Source organism: Buceros rhinoceros, unplaced genomic scaffold (assembly GCF_000710305.1).
Source record: "Buceros rhinoceros silvestris isolate BGI_N320 unplaced genomic scaffold, ASM71030v1 scaffold5326, whole genome shotgun sequence".
NCBI classification, from domain to species: domain Eukaryota; kingdom Metazoa; phylum Chordata; class Aves; order Bucerotiformes; family Bucerotidae; genus Buceros; species Buceros rhinoceros.
In genome coordinates, this window is record NW_010419204.1 from 38,489 (window position 1) to 57,381 (window position 18,893).

Here is an 18,893-nt window from a genome sequence, read left to right on the forward strand (position 1 = left end):
GGACTCACTGGTCTGTAGCTGGAGCAAGACAAAGGAATTCAGGGCAAAGCTTCACCTCACGACTGCACTTCCTTTAAACACAAGAGGTTCGAAGACCAGGTAACCCTTTATCAGTGTCCCTCCGACTTGGAGAATAACTCCACGCTGACTGCGCTCTTTCTTCATTTCATCATCGAGTGTCTCATCTTATTTCCTCCACCCACGGGAGAAAGGGAGAGTGGCTTAGCAGAGAGTGCTCTGTCTGGAATAAATTGCCATAGGCCATTTAAATGCGTATTTGCAAAATCCTCTCCTTCTGAAAGCTTCTCTCTGGATTTCTCTCTTAATCCCCAGTAAAAGAGAGGTTATTATGTAGCATCAGCCACAAATGGTGACATCTTTTGACAATCTCTCTGTGCTGTGCTGCATTTCCTAAACACATGGCTGAACACAACAAGCTCTGATGCAGCAGTTCTGCCACTGTCAAATGCACTTGGTTTCAGTTTAGCTCTGAAGACTAATCCCTTGGGTCTACCTCAGTATTTAAACACGTGGATAAGAAGCCAAATTAAAACTTGAAGAATCTAGAGCAGATATACCTGTATTTTGCTTTTGTTTACTGGTTGCAGAGAAAAAACTTGGTTGTACAGCTACCACAGATCTAATTTTCCACATTGTTTCAGAAGTAATGCTATTTTTTATTCCAAGACACCTATTTCAGTGTTAATAAGAACCATCTGGTAACCACGTATCAGCACTTGGCTCACTACAAGGCACTAAAAGGCACTAATTTTCTGTTTTGCAGTATCAGTTTAAGGGGCAGAGACTTTATCTGGCTTTACAGCAGATTTTAGACCAGAAGGAGCCTTTTCCTCACCTGGGTGTTCTGGGACAGCTTATCGAAATCACTGGAGTACTTCAGTAACAACAGCAGAGCTCGTCCCAGCGTACATCTACAGCCACACGTGCTTTCTGCCAGCATTACGAACTTGTTCCTGACCAGAACAACAGCCCTTAAAGGCCTTTATTTTCTTGTTACCAGTTTGTGGTGCTCATTATATTCCATTAACAAAAGTACATCACTTCAGTCAATGAGCTGCCCTTTAGAGAAGAGCCAGCCTGGCTCTTCATACAGATACTGTGTCACCGGTACAAGACGTCTCTCAAGGCATCTCTGATTAAGATACTCAGTTATCGAACCCTGATCACCTACGTGAATGCTGAAATTTATAGAGCCATGCCACACTTTTCCCGAGTTTCCTGTAAGGAAACAACTCCCCACGGGGTTGTGTCGATGAAAGACTTTGTTTATGGGTTCAGGCAAGGAGCAGGATTCACTTGGCCGTGCCAGTCACAGTGCGGTTTTTCTCCAAGACCCTTTTGCTGGTAACGTGGCTGATCTGCAGTCTAGCAACACTGGCTCTGTCTCTCATACTCTATTTTTAGAGCTGCAGCTACCAGAGGACTGCAATTCTGAACAAAATCACACTCGCTGCTAAAGCTCCTTCTGACCGCTGAGCCTCACGCTAAATTGATGTAATACAGCAACATCTTCTTTCTAGAATTACAGGAATCGGCTGTGCCTGTTGCCGCGCTTACGGGTGGCTCACGTGCTTCCCCCGTAGGGCTGCATGCAGGAAAACAAACCAGAAATAGCAGAACCTCGCTCAGTAAGTTACCCAAGCTTCTGCTTCTGTAAGAGTTACAGTTGGAGCTTCCCAGTGAGCCTGCACGAGTTTGTGTCATTTAGTAAAACACTGTTTTGGCAATTAGAGAATCTTTTGTAACATGCAGTTGCATCCAAAAGTTATGCAAGCTGAAAGTAGTGCAGATTAATATATTTACAGTTTATCATGCGTTACACTCACAGTATATTATTGCGCTGGTCCAGATGAGGTGCTGGTTTATGGAATGGAGATGGCTTGAAAAAGAGGCAGTTCCACCTGTAGCAGGTAAAATTATTGTTAGTTATTTCCAAACAAAAGTGGAAGCATGCTCAGTGTCAGCCAAGCTGGGTATGGAAACTGCCTCGGAGCCACACAGCTTGTAGTGAGAGATCAACAGCACCGAGTAAAGGATTTTGTCATTAGGCTTTGCTTTACTTCCTAGATACTCCTTTCTCAGTACAGGTCTGAAGCACTGAAGGGTTGTGTGGGGAGACTGCAGCTCTGAGCACCAGTAAAGGTGAACACTGAGGAGAGACCTGAGCGTGGAGATGGGTTACCAGACCATAATTAGGAGGACAGTCAATATAGAGGGGCAGAAAAGCAGAAGATGCAGAGACAGAAAGAGAAAACCACCCCCAAAGAGACATCAGACAGAGGCAGACTCCTCCCAGTTCAAGATTTTGCACTTGACCAGCAAGTTCCTTTGCTGCAGAACAGCTCTTTTTCACCTGCTTGTCCTTTTCTGTATGTGTAGATAGGTGACACGAACACTATAGCTTGCTTTGAACTCCTCTGGTGCTTAAAACCTGGGTATGAGCTTCCATGGTCTGTGGAAGTCTTCGGGTTTGGTGGTGGAGAAGCTGCTCTGGAGCTGCATCTCCTTAACCGCCCCATTTACTGTGTTCTGGTTCCCATGGCTGAGCAGTCTCAGAGCACGCGAGCTGGATTGCTTTCGCACCAAACCAGAGGACGTGCCCCAGGGGCACTCAGACACCAGATTAGATTGAGTCCAGAGTAAAACTCCTAGAAGACCTACAAGGCCATTGGGTCTTCAGGGCCAAGCTCTTTTTGCTCTGTGGGTCTGCTCCTCTTACACTCTGCTGACCTGAGCAGAGATTCCTGCTCTTCCTGTCCAGAGCTGCTTTCCAGCGGTGCACTGTTTGCTGGAAAGCTTGTTTTTCTCTTCAGAGCAGAGCTTAGCTATACTGAACAGTGCTTTTATGTGAGCTAATCCTCCGTTTTCTTCTCCTCTGATGAATTAAGATTGTTTCTCCCCCCCCCGCCCCCCGCACCTTTTTAAATAAAGGAGATTTTTCACTCCCTGCAGTACCTTTCAGAGGAGCAGCAGTTCGGTGCTAAGCAGCCTGCCTATCTTTACGGGGATTAAGGCTAGAAAGATGGTAACGAGCACTCAGTCACTTGGTGTTAATGGTAGCGTTAATTTCTAAGCGAACATTACCAAGATGAAATACGGGCAAGGCACATGCTCCTGCACAAGTAGTGACAATAAGGTTCCAAAGGACTCAGCTTAACAGCTTGTGTCAGGTGATGAGGTTAATGGAAAAGAATTTGTTATTCAGGTCACTTAATGAAAATAACCTTGGAAGAGCTTTGCAGAGCCCTTGGGGTGGAATAATTTATTCCTCTTCTGCTTCCATCACTGTAAGTTAACCCAAAACATGGAAGCAGCTCGTCTAAACATGAACTCAACCTGTCACAGGGGTGCAGGAGGAGCATCAGCAATGACAACGCGCTGTAGTAATTGCTGCTGCCCCTCCGGTGACGACACACGGAGGACAGCCCCCAGAGCACAGGCTGCCTTTGTGTAGCCCCATCTTTAAAACAAGACTGTGTAAGATGTGGGTTATCAAAACACTGTGCAAGAAGACCACAAAAATACCCACCACGAGACACGTGATTTTCAGCCAGTGCATGGTCTGTGGATCAGCCAGGCACAGAGAAGCGAGGCCACAGCAGCCACGCTTCGCGCCGTTCTGTGCTTCGGTGGTGTGTTTTGCTGCACAGCTATAATCAGAAATAAGCTTCAGCTCCTGTGATTTGAGGCCATACGCTGATCTGCTCCCAGGCCTCAGGGAGCCTCTGTGGCTCTGCATTGCCATTTCGCTGATTATCCTTTAATTAAAAGTGCCGCACGCTGCCTGGGAAAACCTGCCTTCCCACACCGGCTGCCTGAGACCTGCCTGAGCAGTGCTACGTTGTGGGGCTGAAGGTTGTGAGAGGAGCCAGAATAAAGGATGGAGCATCACTTGATAAGTGCTCTCATTTGAGCCCAAACCTTGGGAGGACCGTTTTGAGAGCCCTAGGTGCAGATTTAGAAAACCTCCAGAGCAGCCAGAAGCAGACAAGGTTAGCACCATCCCCACACGTATCATCACTACCTCGCCTGCAAGTGCCCATTTCAGATTGTGAACGACAAGAATACCTCATCTGTGGAGAGCTGAAAATCCTTTTCACAGCCCTGGGTACAGCAACTTCCATCTAGGTAAACAAGATCAAACTTGACAGGAACAGGAGTGATGGAGGTGGAAGGCGTTCTTCCTTTGAGGCAGAGGCTCAGAATGCAGCAGCCAGTAACTGTCTGAAAAGGAGGGGAAGAAAGATAAATGCAATTATTCAAGCATCAGGGCTTTAAAAAAATGCTTCTAAGAGAGAGAAAAAAAGAAAAATCCCACACCTTTCTTTAACAGCTACCTAAACGAGCTGAGCAAAGGAAAGGAAAGTCACAGCCCTTACCAGAGAGAGCTGCTTTCAGCTGTTTGCTGCTGGAGATCCTAAAATACATTTAGCCAACCAAGCCCTCTCTTCCCCAGGAGCCCTGTTTATAGGCTCCCTCCTGGCAGCCTCTGCAGGTGCCAGCCGGGTTAGCAGACCCCTTCACACCTGTGTGCCTGCAGCGCTCTCACTCCTCCTGTGCCACAGCCAGGGCAGCAGGGTTGTGCCCTTCCCCAGCACTCCCCTCGCCACCCCGCGGCCCTGCTCCAGCACATGACCCAGCACCTCAGAGCGGGGAGTGGTGTGCGTTGTGACAAGGCTCTGTCCTGCTGTCAGCTGGGACATGTCAAGGTTTGTCCATCAGCTGCAGCCCAGGAGTCACCAGCTGTAGAGGCACTGGACTCCCAGGGAACCCAGATTCAGTGGTTAAGGGGTCACGGTCCCAGAACCACTCCCGGGGATGTCCTGCAGAAGGATTTCTAACCGGATGCCTCCTGTGACTTTATCACTGCTTCACTTTCGGATTTTTACAGCCTGAGTAATGCTTCCTGTCATTAGGAGTCTTTGACAGGAGTTTCTCTGAAACGCCTTTGACATTCGCATGGGGAAGCAGACCCACTGTTCACCCAAACCAGCAATCACCCCCCGAGCACCAGGAAGCCAAGTGCCAGGGCCGGGGCGGTGGGCACGCGGCGTACAGTACGCCTGAGTAATGACTAACACAACAAAGAGAGCTGCCTGCGCCGCAGATGGAGGCACACTGCGTGCTGGGGCTGGAAGAGCATTTCGGACTAATTTTGCCCTCCACATATAGTAATAAGACACAACGGGGTGTGCATTAAGCTCATCTTTTGAGAAGTGCAACAGTCGCTGAATAATGCACACCCTGGAGTGTCTTATTTGTAGTGGACTATGGCTCATTAATTTTACATTTAAATTTTTTCAAAGCCTTTTAAAAAAAAAGCCCACATCTATTCTGAGGGCAGTTATGTAATGTATCCTTCCACTGAAAAGTATTTTCAAATAAAAACAGTGGGGAAAAGGTGAGGAAGAGCTTTGCTCAGCTGCAGGCCGGTGTTTGTGTAGGGCCTGCTAATGCAGGTGGATGACGCGAATGAAGACAGTTGTGGAAATCTGTTCAGTGGCCACTCAACGTCCGCTTCCTGTAATTAGCCAGGCCTCTTGTGTTCCTTTTTTCCCCCAAAAGTTCACCTCTTACCCATTTCAGAACAGGTTCCGGTGTAACGATGGGGGTGTGACTGACTTTCACACCAGACTGGAACGGGGTGGTGACAGGTTCCTGCTCGGGAGGCAGACAGGCATGATTTGGGGGAAGACGGTTTGGCCAGGAGAGCAGTGTGTGCGTGGATACACTGGGATTGGAAGAACAGGGGGTGTCACAAAAACTCTGGGTTTTTATGACATCACTTCAAAGTATGAAAGAGGGATGTGTGATTTCTGTTGTTCCACATGAAATATGACTATGGTTTATCCCTTTCCATAGGTTCCAACCTTGATGATGGACACCCAGTTTTCCGAATTCACTCCAGATATCACCCCAATAATGCTGGCGGCTCACACCAACAACTATGAAATCATCAAACTGCTTGTCCAAAGACGGGTAACAATTCCACGCCCACACCAGATCAGATGCAACTGTGTGGAGTGTGTCTCCAGTTCGGAGGTGGACAGCCTGAGGCATTCCAGGTCAAGGCTGAACATCTACAAAGCCTTAGCCAGCCCTTCGTTGATTGCCTTATCAAGCGAGGACCCCATCCTGACGGCCTTCCGACTGGGCTGGGAGCTGAAGGAGCTCAGCAAAGTGGAAAACGAGTTCAAGGCTGAATACGAAGAGCTTTCACAGCAGTGCAAGCGTTTTGCTAAGGACCTTTTAGATCAAGCACGGAGTTCCCGAGAATTGGAGATCATTCTCAATCACAGAGATGATCAAAGCGAAGAGCTGGATCCCCAAAAATGTCATGATTTGGCAAAGCTAAAGGTAGCAATAAAGTATCACCAGAAAGAGGTAAGAGTCCTCTAAACGCGAAGGTGTGTGAAGGCTTCATGTATTGGGTAAACGGGTCATTCCTCTAGTCTCCATGGCTTTGTGCAGGGTTGCCAGCTGACAGCCGGCAGAGTTGAGTTTGGATTGAGTAGAGAGCCACATGCAGATGGGTTAGTCATAAACCAGGAGGCTCAGTGCACCTTGGTGACAGTGTGAATCTGATGACAATGAGGGCAACAGGACTGCGATGTACTGCAGTAGGTTATGGCTTCTACGGCAGCAACACTTTGTTCCCAGTGACTTTGTGAGGTGAAAATGCTCATGTGATGCTAGGAAGTGGATCACGTCATGCCAGTACTTCTTCACACATGAGACACAGGTTAGTTCTTGCTCACTGGTTCTTCTGGGTTTTAGGAACTGAGAAGGAATTCTGCCCCTAGTACCGGAAAGGAAAGACGTACTGCAGCGACAGGGCTTTCAGAAGCCCCGCAAATCCAGAGATATACAAGATGACTCGATAAAGGCCACGAACCCAAGGAGAATGCTGACAACCATTCGTTAGCTGGCTCTGGATTTCCTTTCTCTTTCCACAGCTGGGGAGATCTTAGTAGATGATATATTACTGTTGGCCAGTGATGTTCCAGGTTACCTGAAGGAGGAGTTAGCTTGCTTGGTTGAGGAACTGGACTGCATCATTATTACATTTTTCTGTGTCTGGAGGGTGACAGGAGTGGCAGAAAAGCCTGTCAGATTTCTCTTTTCACTGTTGCCCACGTTTGACTCTTTGTTTATGCACTGACCCAGATGAGGACAGCCTGGTATGGTCCGTTCCACCTCCCTTAATGGCTGCTCATGTCATCCAAGGTGAGGTAGTCAGGAAGCGAAAGATGTGGATTGTCCTTCCTTCCCTTTGGTCTGTTACAGCCCCTTGATGCAAAAAGATGGAGCCAGAGCCTCGAGCTTTCTGGGGTCTAGCACGTGGCCACTTACTGCTCTTGCTGGGCTACGCCACTGAAGCGTCAGCAAGGCTTCACGTCGGCTTCTGTTTTTTGCTCTAGCTGACAGGGTTAGGTAACACTGTAAGTGCTTTAGGGACACGAACAAGTAGCAAGGAATTAGTCTGGGGAAGGGTAATGCAGTATATCAAGTCAAATGCTCCTTGCATCTAAGATGAGCCAGGAACTCTACCTCTGTGAGGCTTTTTACCGGTCTGACAGCCACAGCGCTGCACCCACCTACACCCCTCAGCAGGCACCGCTGCGTGTAGATCCCTGCTGATTTCGATGTCTTCTCACAGTTCGGGCTCACTGTGACATCCAAGCACAACCTGTGGCTACCCGTATCCTGTGGTCACGTAAGAAACAGCCGGTCTGCAGGAGTTCACGGCGTTTGAAGTGCTGCGCTCAGCAGTCCTGAAGCTCTTTCATTTTAAAGTATCAAATCTTTAATCTTTCCTTGCTTGCTTGACACTTTGATCTCTTTTTTTAGGCGTATTTGACTGAATTCCAAGCCTTTGGACAAATTCCATGTTTTGTGACACATTCATGACAGTTCCAGCATATAATCGATAGCAAATATGCTCTGTGGGGCAGCTCAAGTCAGTGCTGTTTCCAGGTAGAATATTGGTGGGCAGGGGTTTGGGAAACCAGCACTCCAGAACCCCCTCATCCCACCTGGTCATTCACAAATGCCTGATGCGTCCTGCAGGAGGGTGTCTGTAGGCAATAAAACATTGCAGTGGTTTTCTTGTGATGGTAATTAGTCGAATACAAAACACGAAGCAAGATAGAAACGTCAGCAGCAGCTTCTGAAAAAAAAGAGCAGGAATATTTGTCAGGGAGACACTGAGAAATGCCCTTTCCTCTTGATGGAAGAGTATCAGACTGAGAGAATGTTTGTGGGGGCAGGAAGGAAAATAGGAACAAGTTTGCTTTTATGAAAGACAGTTCTACAGAGAAAAACAACAGACTCTTAAAAAGTAGATCTGGTGCCACTGAAACTTTTTTTGTCAACATTAAATGGGATTGGATTGGGTTTATAGCTTGAAGCTGACAAAGTTACCAAGTCAAATCTCCAGTAGCCTAAGACAAAAATCCAGAGTGGACTTAGTTGTTTTCTGGGGCTGTAAATTGTTCCCGTTGATCTTAGACTAATTGCTAGACAAATTTCCTGCAGCTTTTTTCTTTTTCAGAGAAATAAACTTCAAAATTTCCTTCCAGCTATGAAATTATTCCATTTCGGCTTAATCAGGCAGATACGGTCAAGATTCTTTCTGGAGAAGCTGTTTAGAGGGAGTTGGTGAAGAGCTCGTTGCCTTTGGGTGGAGGGGCAGTGCTGCGTGGTTTGGGTAGGGAGCAGATTATGAAGTTACTTTTTCTTTGTGCCAGTTGAAGTGCTCTGTGTGTTCAGATACTCTGCACCAGACGCGTTCCTCAGCTCTGCGGGGCCTTCCCCGCCGCACTGCCGTACTGGGGAGGAAGTGCTGCTTTGTGCCAGGTCCTTCAGTCCTGCCTCTGGAGGAACGCTGGCCTCATCCACCGCAGCCTGTGTCCCCAGGTGAACCCCACTGCTGGCGCCCCTCTGCCTCATGACGCAGACACGGCTTTCGTCTTCACAAGTGTAGAAAACCTCCCGTTCTTTTATATTTTTTCAACAAAACAAGCCTGGGAGGTACAAATTTTGATTAGTCCCAAACATTCCATGTGTTAAGCATTTTACAAACTGACAAATGTGTTGCTCGTGAGGAAGAAGATCTTTCTCCTTTGGAGGAGGGCCAAAACAATAGAGAAGAAATTTCCTGCTTTCCATGTTTGTTTCTCCTAAGCCCATATATCCTAGAAGGTAAATTACTGTTTACACAGAAGGAAAACATTCAATTATACAGGAAAGATTAAAACGTGCCCTAAGGTAGCGTTGTAGCGTATTTTCTGGTAGAAAATGTTACAACCATGCTGTGCAATGTTCACAAGCTCCCGCTCCACCTCCTCTGAAGTGTAGAGTGGTTGTGCCCTCAGTTTCACATCATTTCTACAGAAGATAGGAGGGACTTGGAGAATTTGTCTTCATATTGTTACTTCTCAAATTCTTCTGTTTGTGACTAAGTCTGGAGGGAGAAAGGTGCCAAAGACTTAATACGAAAAGGCACAGCTCAGCTGTTGAGGATCCATCTTCGCTACGCTGGTCTGGCACCAGCTTCGCTCTGCATTTGTTAATTTGTTTGCATTTCTAAGAAAAGATGGGGAAAAGTCACCCCTTAGGATCTTGTCAGTCACGTAAAGCACAGCGTACCATCGCTGTATGAGAATCAGAGCACAGGCAGAATGCAAATATTATTTTTATGTCCTTTAAGGTTTTTTTACGTTGCAAAAATTATGTAAAGCAACCATAGCGTAGCTGTGAATCAGGTCTAAAAGGGCAGATTTCTCCGTGCAGAATGTTCTGCCAAGCCCCAACGTACGTTCCGCCTGTTCCTGCTTTCCTGCTCTCCATCACAGGTCATTCACGTCTTCAGAACGAAGTGAAACATCACGGTGGTGGGGTTTCAGTGTGCTGCGTTTCCCCGGGGCTGCTAGTTGCAAAGGGCCGTGCAGGTTTCGTTTATGAGTCTGTAAGGAACGCAGACAGCGCGAGGCACTCAGAAGAGATGTCTTTTCCCTGTGACCACACTGCTTAGCTCTGCCACTGAATTAGATCAAAGGAGCGCGTGAAATCCCCTCTCGGAAACCGTGACCTTCACCTCTCTTACTCACTGTACTCTAATCAATGGCAGGAAAGGAGAGAAGTAGAATTGTTTGCTTTTCTAATTTAAAAACCCTGCTCTTTGCTGTTTTCTCTTCAGGATGAAACTTCAAAAGTTCTACTTCATTTTTTCCGCGACATTTACATTGACAAGTACCTCTTGAGCTACAGTGCTGGAGTGAATGAATAATCATTCCTGCCATGCCACATATTTTTCTGCTGTGTCTTGACTCTTGTCAACTGTGTGGCTGCAGTTAGAAGCACGGCATCATTCTCCAGGGAGAATGCATAAACCTGGCAAATTTCTGAGGGCACTTCAGTTAGTGTATGAAAAGAGCTTTCAGAAATATCAGAGATGCATGAAAAATGAAGTGTGAGGTCTGCGAAGATCAAAGCTCACCTAGCGCACCTCGTTTACCTGTTCTGAAAGCCATTCCGGTATCTGGATGGATAGATGCAGATCTTTCGTTGCCTGCAGGCAGCGCTGCGTTATTCTCCCATGGTTTTGTCTGTTTTCTTGCCACGCTGCCTGGGGGTATAATGATACAGGGCTGAATATTTCTATTGTGCTCTTTAAAGGCCCAATAAAAGCTTTTCAGTGAGCCTGCACAGCTCAGATGATTAATAAACAAGCTTTTACTTTCCGGTTTCTGGAACGAAATCAGAGCATGTCATGAAAAGATCTTTATTAGGACGAGATGGGGGAGGCAGAGCTGTTCCTTGTGGAAGCTCTTTCCTAGTGACCTGGAACATCCCTGTTTGGGTACTGGATGGTGAGGATGGTGTGGTCACACTCGCCCAGATCTGTCCTACACCACAACTCTAATTGTAAGTGGAGGGATTTCTGAAGCACCAAACGTCCAGATGTCACCTTTCATTTTCCAACAGCACTCAATAATTTTTGTATGCAGCAAAGTTACCATCTGATGTGTGAGCAGTGGCTAAATGAAGCTTTTTTTCCTCAAACTTGATCCCAGCAGGCAGAGGACCACGCTACAAAATCTCCCATGCACGTGGTACTAACCGAGCTGTTACCATCAGTCCCATCGCAGGACTTTGGGTGGCGGGTGAGAAGACTTACCTGCATTTGCACCCTTTAAAGAGCCTTTCCTGTGGATCGGATCGCTGGTGGGGCAGCAGAGCAGAGGGAGTGGTGCGTATCTCGGAGCCCCTGATCTGTGGGTTGGTGCGATTTGTTCGGTTCTGGAAATGAGCACAGAAATCTAACCTGGACAGCTTCGCTCTGTTACAAAATCCAGGACAAGTGGCATTGAAGTGTAACTTCTCTGCAGACTTGGACGAAGAAGAAGCAGAAATATTCAGAGAATTGATGGTTCATCAGTTTGACAACGTGGACCTGAATGTTTATTTGAGGAAACGGTGTGATTTGGTATATTATTCACGTAACACCAAAATGTTCTCACTTGATGAAGGTTAGCCACATATTGCAGCTGTCACAGAACAGAACTGCAGAAGACTTGACAGCAAAATCATCTCTGACTAATCTTTGAAAACATTTGAAAAAAACCAACGTTAAGACCAGTGTGTCAGTCAAGGACAAGGACTCTGCCTGTGTGAGAGTAATGCGCAGCAGGCAGTAAATGCCCAGATCATTCCTTAAGTGATTTTTGGTGCCTCACACCTCTGACTTAAACGCTGTCTTGGACAAAGACAGGAAATATGTTGTAAGCCGAAGGGATTGCTACTGTTTTAAGAACATACCAGAATGATTTAGAGAGTTTGTCAGTTACCCTTAACTTCCGGTATCCCATCAGTCTTCTTGCCAGCAAGAGATGAGGCTTGGGAAGCCAAAGTTAAAGTACAGGACATGATTGACTGGCTTTCTATAGACAACCGAAACTGGAAAGGAGAAGTGACACCTGATACGTTGTGTAAGCCAAGTGCTCAGTCTTGGCGCGTCTGAAGGTCGAGGGTGCCTTTCAGAGCCGGCTTTGTGTCAGCAGTGAAGAGTGTATCATGTTACTTCATACTTCACTTTGAGTGATACCCTGAAGTAATAAAGCCGGTGGATAAAATACTGCTAGGGGTCCTCCCTTTTGGCTACAGAAGTGGTCATTGTTATTTATCTGATTTCCGTGGATTTCAGCTTTACTTCTGTCACTTACGAAACTCTGCAGAGGAAAGAACGGAGATTCCTCTCCCCTTACACCTCTTACATACACAGCACATCCATCATCATCCAGACAGGCCATTTAGGTGCCTCATGATTGAGAACACAGTTTCCTCAGAGTTCTTTGCTCCAAGAAAAGTGAGATGGATAGATGGGTTAATCGTAACCCCCCCAACCTGAGAGCTTGTGCGGAATGGCATTAAACAGCTGCGACTGCAGTTCTGGTGTTCTCATTCTTTCTCTACGAACCCTGGCTGGCTGAGTAAACATCCTTCCACGAGGCACGTGTCCTCCCCACCCTACGATGGTAATATTACTAAGAGCAGAGGCAGCCTTCAGAGGTTCCCAAGAACGTGAGAAGTGTTAATAGTATGGTGGTCTGTTCTGTCCTGGATATTGCAGTACATTTACTCATTCAGGAGAAGGTAAGGTAGATAGATTAAAAAAAAAAAAGGAAACCAAAATTAAATAGTTTCAGTGTAGATATTTCTCAGGTCAGAAAGCAAGCAATGAAAAATATTTTTAGAACTTTTTATTAACACTAATCGGGTAAAGTAGGTATGTATTTAAAAATACTAGTGCATTACTTTTAAAATTCTTGTGTTTGCTTTACTTACCACTTATTTAATGTAAATGTTAGAAATGCACTAGGGAGAATAAAACCAGCCCTTTACTTCAAAGTCAACACCTTCTCCAGCTTCTTCAGCTGAAGCCTGGAAGAGCTCCCAGTATTTGTTCTGCAAGATCCGTAACCCTTGAAGCGCTGCCTGCAAGACGACTTAGGAAACTGCAAGGTTGGTCTCTGAACAGTCGTTACTTTCTGTAGGACGCGTGCGATACACTCCCTGTCCAGCTCAGCACAGTTGTGTGTTGTGAATTAACTGACTCTCTCTGGGATATATGGCTCAGGTTCAGCTCTCGTTGGTGCTGCAGCATGCTGTGAACCCAGCCGGCACCTCCGTCGTCTTCCTAACAGGACCGTGTCCTGGGCAGATTGCTGAAATACATCCTGCAGGAATTCCTGTATCAGCTGCTGTCTGCTGTCTGCTAAAATGAATGCTGAAGAGTTTTGATTACATCTGGGCTTTCGCTCAGGGTCTGACCTGGAGGAACCGGGTGTCTGCTAACGGCGGTTGGCCTCCAGAAGCACCGGTCAGCAGTTTGCCCTTTTTCAGTGCAGAATTTATGCTTAAATCCTGCTGACACAGGCCATAAATACCAGCCTATAGCTAAACACACGCTCAAGCGCTCGGAGTAGAGATGGATTTCATTTCAAGCTTAACTGCTTTGTTCGTTGCTTCTTCCATGGGTTTGCAAGCCTCTGCCTTTGACCTAGAATATGTGGGACCTCTTTGATTTAAATATTGAGGCCAATCCAACATAAATTTGTGAAAACTATGAATTTTGATGGAAGTGTAGCAGTTTCCAATTGCTGCTGCTTCAGCTGAGTTCATGTCTGCTACCATCAAGAGATGTGTTATGGATAGGAGACCTTTAGTTAAGATTCGTGTGTCATCACCACTTAAAATATTTTAAGAACAGATTAGACGAAATTCTGTATAATTGGAGGCCATATGTTCCTCTGCGGAGGATCTGGAGTTTGTTTTATTCACTAGCAGAGGGACCGAACAATTTGGGTAGCACCTGGTTTTCTTGAAGGACTCTTCCAGCTCCGCTAGTGATCTTCTGAAAGGCACGAATGGCTGGATTTGGATCCGCCTCAGCGCTTCACCGTGAGGAGTAACAGGCATGTGAGTAGCAGCTGTGGTTTTGATAGGAAATTCATCCTGTGTTTTCCTGCGGAAAATCTATTATCTCTTGGAAGTGCCTGTGGTCCCTTTCCCCTGAGTTATACAACCTCCCCTCCAGCTTCTTTGTCCCATTTCTTCCTTTTTTATCCTGTTGCAGAAAGTACTTCATTACCAGGATGAACAACCATTAGGTGTTTACCCTCTGCAGCTCACACTTCAGCAGCAGCATGTAAATAGCTTTGCAGTCATTAACAGGGTTGAACTTTATAAAGAAATGTGCTACAAGAGAGGATTTTCTTACTCATCTCACTGTTTGCAGCCCTGCAAACGCGAGGAGGCTGCGATCTGATCTCACAGGGCTTACTGCCTCTCTGCAGCAGACATCGAATTAGGCCACCGATAGATTCTCTCTCCTGTCTTGGGCTAATTTAGAAATGTAGCTTTTTGACTAGAGCCCACTGGAATTTCCTTTTAGAGCAATCAAACCGATACAACAACCGCATGTCCTTTCTTCCTCGCGAGCCCCATCCTTGGTACGACCTGGAGGCAGAGCGGTTAGTCCGCTGCACTGGAATTGTGTTGTGCCTCTTGGTTCTGAGCCGTAGCATCTGCAGGATTTGGGAGTGCAGGAAGGAGACGGATTTAAAAAGTTCCTTTCTTTGGATGCCATTTCATGTTCCTGAAGTCAGAGAGTGCACACTGTGCACCTCATTGCCCGGTGCGATCCATACACCTCTGGACACCGTGCCAGGAGTTACAGCGTGTTTGGGCTGTTGGGCAGCGTGTATTCAGCTCTGTGGGTTGGTACGTTCAGATTTGGCATTGATAGCTAAACCCAAGCCTGTGGTAGGACTGATAGTGTAGGTCTTTTCCTGTACCTTCACAGGAGGAAAGAAATTCTAGCCAGTGTCCAAGGCTGTGCTCTGCCTGGTTATTGATGGAGGTGGTGGGTACTTCAGTGCCTCTGCTGGTCAGCCCTGGGGTGAAGAGGGGCATAGATCTGCTGCGGCCAGCCCTGCCTGGCCGCACTGTGCTCACCAGAGACACCTCCCCGCAGTCTGCCAGAGAGAGGGTGACGGCTGTAGCTCTGCAGGGTGGGACAGGCGTTCTCCTGAGCGCGGAATGGCAGCGGTTCCAATGAATTGGAGTCACTGGAGAAGGAAATCTGCCTTCTTCACGGATCCAGCTAAAACACATGCTACTACATCAGACACTTGCCTGATTGTCACACCAAGTGCAAAATGTAGCTCAGTTCACGGGAAAATCTGCCAAAATGTCTTTAGTTGTAGAGGGCAGCAGCATATGATAATATCCCCAAACCCAGTAACCTTGCCGGTATTCAGCTGCCGTGTTCTCGGTGCTGTGGGACGCAGTGCTGTTGGTGAGACAGGAGTGTCAGTCGGGGAACTAACGTTAATTTTATGGCTCCCATGCCACATGTGACTCTCGGTGGTAGCCTCCGTGGGAGGTGGTGGAGCTGACAGATAGTAGACCTCGGTCCTGCTTATTAACACAGGGCTCTGCAGTTACAAATTACTGCTTGCTCATCTATGAAGAGCATTAACTGTCGCCATCCGCAGCAAGAGCACCGAAAAGAACTCCAACAAACTCCAAACAGAAGAGCCTGTTGGCAGCCGTCACGATAATCAGGATAAATGCAGAGAGATACTGTGCTCAGCCCCTGTGATGTCTATCAGGGAGCTATTTCAGTTGCTCCCCGAGGCATTCACATCTCAGCCCATCTGTGTCTGATCCTAAATTACTTATGACTGTGAGAGATAAGGGATTTCCCCATAGATAAGGGGAGGAGGAGTGGAACATAATTTCTATGTTTGATATTTATATTAATGGCACAGCATGCAGAAGGAGTTTAATTCCCAAGAAGTAGAATTCAGGTGACATAAAAATATCAGAAAAGATTAGATATTAAGAAACAGACATTCCATCCAGCAGCTGCTCTTTTTGCCTTAAAAATGTTCCCCTTGGTAGAGGATCAGGTGACAATGAGTATGATGAACATTGAAAATGAAATTCTCTAATGGCAAAATCCAGCTGCAAGCCAAATTTTACACAAAGACCCTGGCAAGACTGAAAGAAGAAAGAGAGAACATGAAACAACTCTGTATTGCAGTAGTCTGGACCCTCGAAGTGCTTCCCAGCCGTGACTGACGTTGCTGATCTCACTTCTCAGAAAGGCAAAGATCCTTATCCCCATTTTCAGAAGCCAGGCGACTGAGCGTCTTCCTCACCGGAGGGTGACACAGTGGCATTGTCCTCACAAGAAGGTACTCTGAATCCCGTCTTATCTCCTAGTCATTAAGGTTCCCTATCAGCTGAAGCTGGATCTTCAGCTAGGGCCAGCTTCTGCTCCACAGGTAAGGGAGAAGGAGCTTGCTCCTTGGATTACCTCACCCGGCAACGCATCTGGAGGCTTTGGCTCCAGGCAGGGACAATCCTGGACAATGTTCTGCCTGCACTAGCGCAGGCTTCATTGCACTGAATGTTTAGTTCATACATTAAATGAACTGAGTAGAAACGCCACCTTTTGGAAGCAATTATTTTCATTAATGTTCTCCAGCATGGCTGGGGGATGCAGACTTGTGCAACTGCCATTTGTCACTGAGACTGGATGCTCCTAGAATGCAGCAGTCCTTAAAAAAGTGCTCGATACCGTGCCGCTTGTGTAGTGGAGAAATACTCTGTTTCTTAAACAAACATTGCTCCTGGCACTGTACATCTGCCTCAGAATCTGGCCCATCTACATACCGGGACAATATGCAGTTTTTAAAATGACCACGATCTCTCCTTTTCATTGTGCAGAAATACCTGGTGCCACGTCCTGTCACATAACGGTACATTCCTGTGAAGTGACAAAAGGCTACGATACACACGTGCTAGTTCTGCCTATGGCAAAGGAGAGGCTCAGTAAAAAGGTGAAAAAACATGTTTGGGACTCTACTGGCATGGAAATTGAACTTGAACTCAGGAAAGGCCTCAACAAAAGTAGCGTTGGAGAAGTCAGCTTGCTTTTCCAGATCTCTGTCCTGTCTATTTGCAAAGTTGGTTTCCTTAATTTTATGAAGAACTTTGAAATTATGGATGATAACAAATGTTCTGTGGTGTTATTACAGCTTCAGGCTGCTTCACGCCTAGAAGGGCGAAAGCTGAGCTGGTTTGTGTTCTCCTATTTTACGTGCATTGATTTAGTATGAATCCAAGACAATCTTTAATGAGTCGAGCATTCAGTGGTTTAGTCTGGTCAATGAATTTGATGGTTTAGAACACCTAGAAGCAGAGATGAGGCTGACATTCACAGGACTGCTCAGGGGAGTAGCTTTCCGTGTTCTTTCAAGTTAGCACAAAGTTAGTGAAGGGCAGTTGGAATTTAGGCGGCACACCGAGAGCTTAGCTGACTTTTTCGTTAGAATTCAGAATTCCAGTGAGTGCTTCTGCACACTGGAAATACTGGTTTTGAGCCAGCTGCAGTCCTGGCACTACCGGCGATCTGAGCTGCAGAGTTTACTCATTTGAAATCTGCAATTAATCAGCTGGGCTAATAGGAGTTAGTAAAAGCCTTCTTGGTAAGTGCTTAGCCTTTCGGGTTGGGGACATCAGGGAGAGTTTCCTTCTGTGGTCTGCTTTAATTTCCCTCAGGCCATTTTCAGGGAGGTTGGGATGGGCTTGATTGGAAAATTTAATGGCTTTTCCCTCCGTTCCCTTTTGCCGAGCTGGTCTTTAAAGCTGCTCTTTCATGATGTGTGAATTTCTCTCCATTTGAAGAGCTAACATCAGATACAACACAGGGAGCGGGTTTTAGAAACGAGCTATTAGGCAGCAAAGAGGCACTGTTAAGATGCTTGCAAGTTGCACAGCAACCAGGGGAACGTACAGTCATTTGATTTCTCAAATGACTTTGACTCAAGGGAAAAACGGTTTTACTCTCCCCTTAGAGCTTTCTATCATATGTGATAAAGAGAAAATGTGTTTATACATTTTTCCCCTAAGTCAAAAAAAAAAAAAAAAAAAAGTTGTACCTGATCTCAGAGAACCCGCAGCATCTCTCACCATGAATCACCACAGAACACATCCAGTCACAGCTCCTCTTGGTGACCTGAAATGAGAAAACAGGAGCGTAACCGCCGTTTCTGCTAACTTTTAGACATAATGCCCTGACCCTTCCGAAACCACGGATTAAAACCCAAGCAACCAAGCAACAATTGATGCTTGGTGGTTTTTCCAATTTCTGTAGAATTGTTTCTTTCATCACTGACCCCAGACTTCGGATTTTACAGTAACATTTTCGGATCGTTACAGGCAACAGGTCTTGGCCTGTTCTGGAGGTACCACCGTATCAGCTACTGTCCTCTTCCTGCTGCAGGCATGCGTAGGTGGATCCAAATCAAATGTGTTCTGATGTTCGTTTCTGCTGCTCTCTGGAGCACAGTATGGTAGATGCAGCAGTCAGGTTTATTGTAGTAATAACACATAAATGTCCAGCTTCATAAATGCCACACAGTCCTCTTGGAGATCTTAGTTTCAATACTCATTTTGGCCGGTCCATATATTTGGATTCTGACCAGTGCAAAAATGGTCTGATTCTGATCTAAACAGCTTTTATAGCATATAAAATATATTCACAAAACCTAAAAATGACTTTAACAGACTGAGCAACTCATTTTTCCTTTCACTTGACCTCGGTTTAGTCATTTTGAACAGAGCGGTGATAGCGCTCTGCTTGTACAGAGCGCTCCGAGAACCGCGCGTGAAAAGTCCTCCCAGTATCGGGCAGTTTGGCGGTGAACAAATATTTAAAAGATACAGGCTTCTCTCACGAGGGAGAAGAGGGTGGTGGCACTACACCCCTCCCAGAAATGCCAAGTGTAATACAC

General features: G+C 46.4%; 1 protein-coding gene across 1 annotated transcript in view; it reads left to right on the forward strand.

Moving 5' to 3' along the window:
• Positions 1-18,893, forward strand: part of TRPC5 (transient receptor potential cation channel, subfamily C, member 5) — a 58,804-nt gene that overhangs the window by 9,818 nt on the left and 30,093 nt on the right. The window contains exon 2 of the mRNA XM_010138805.1: positions 5,884-6,405. Coding sequence (XP_010137107.1) covers positions 5,884-6,405 — 522 coding nt within the window. The remainder of the gene's footprint in view (positions 1-5,883; positions 6,406-18,893) is intronic.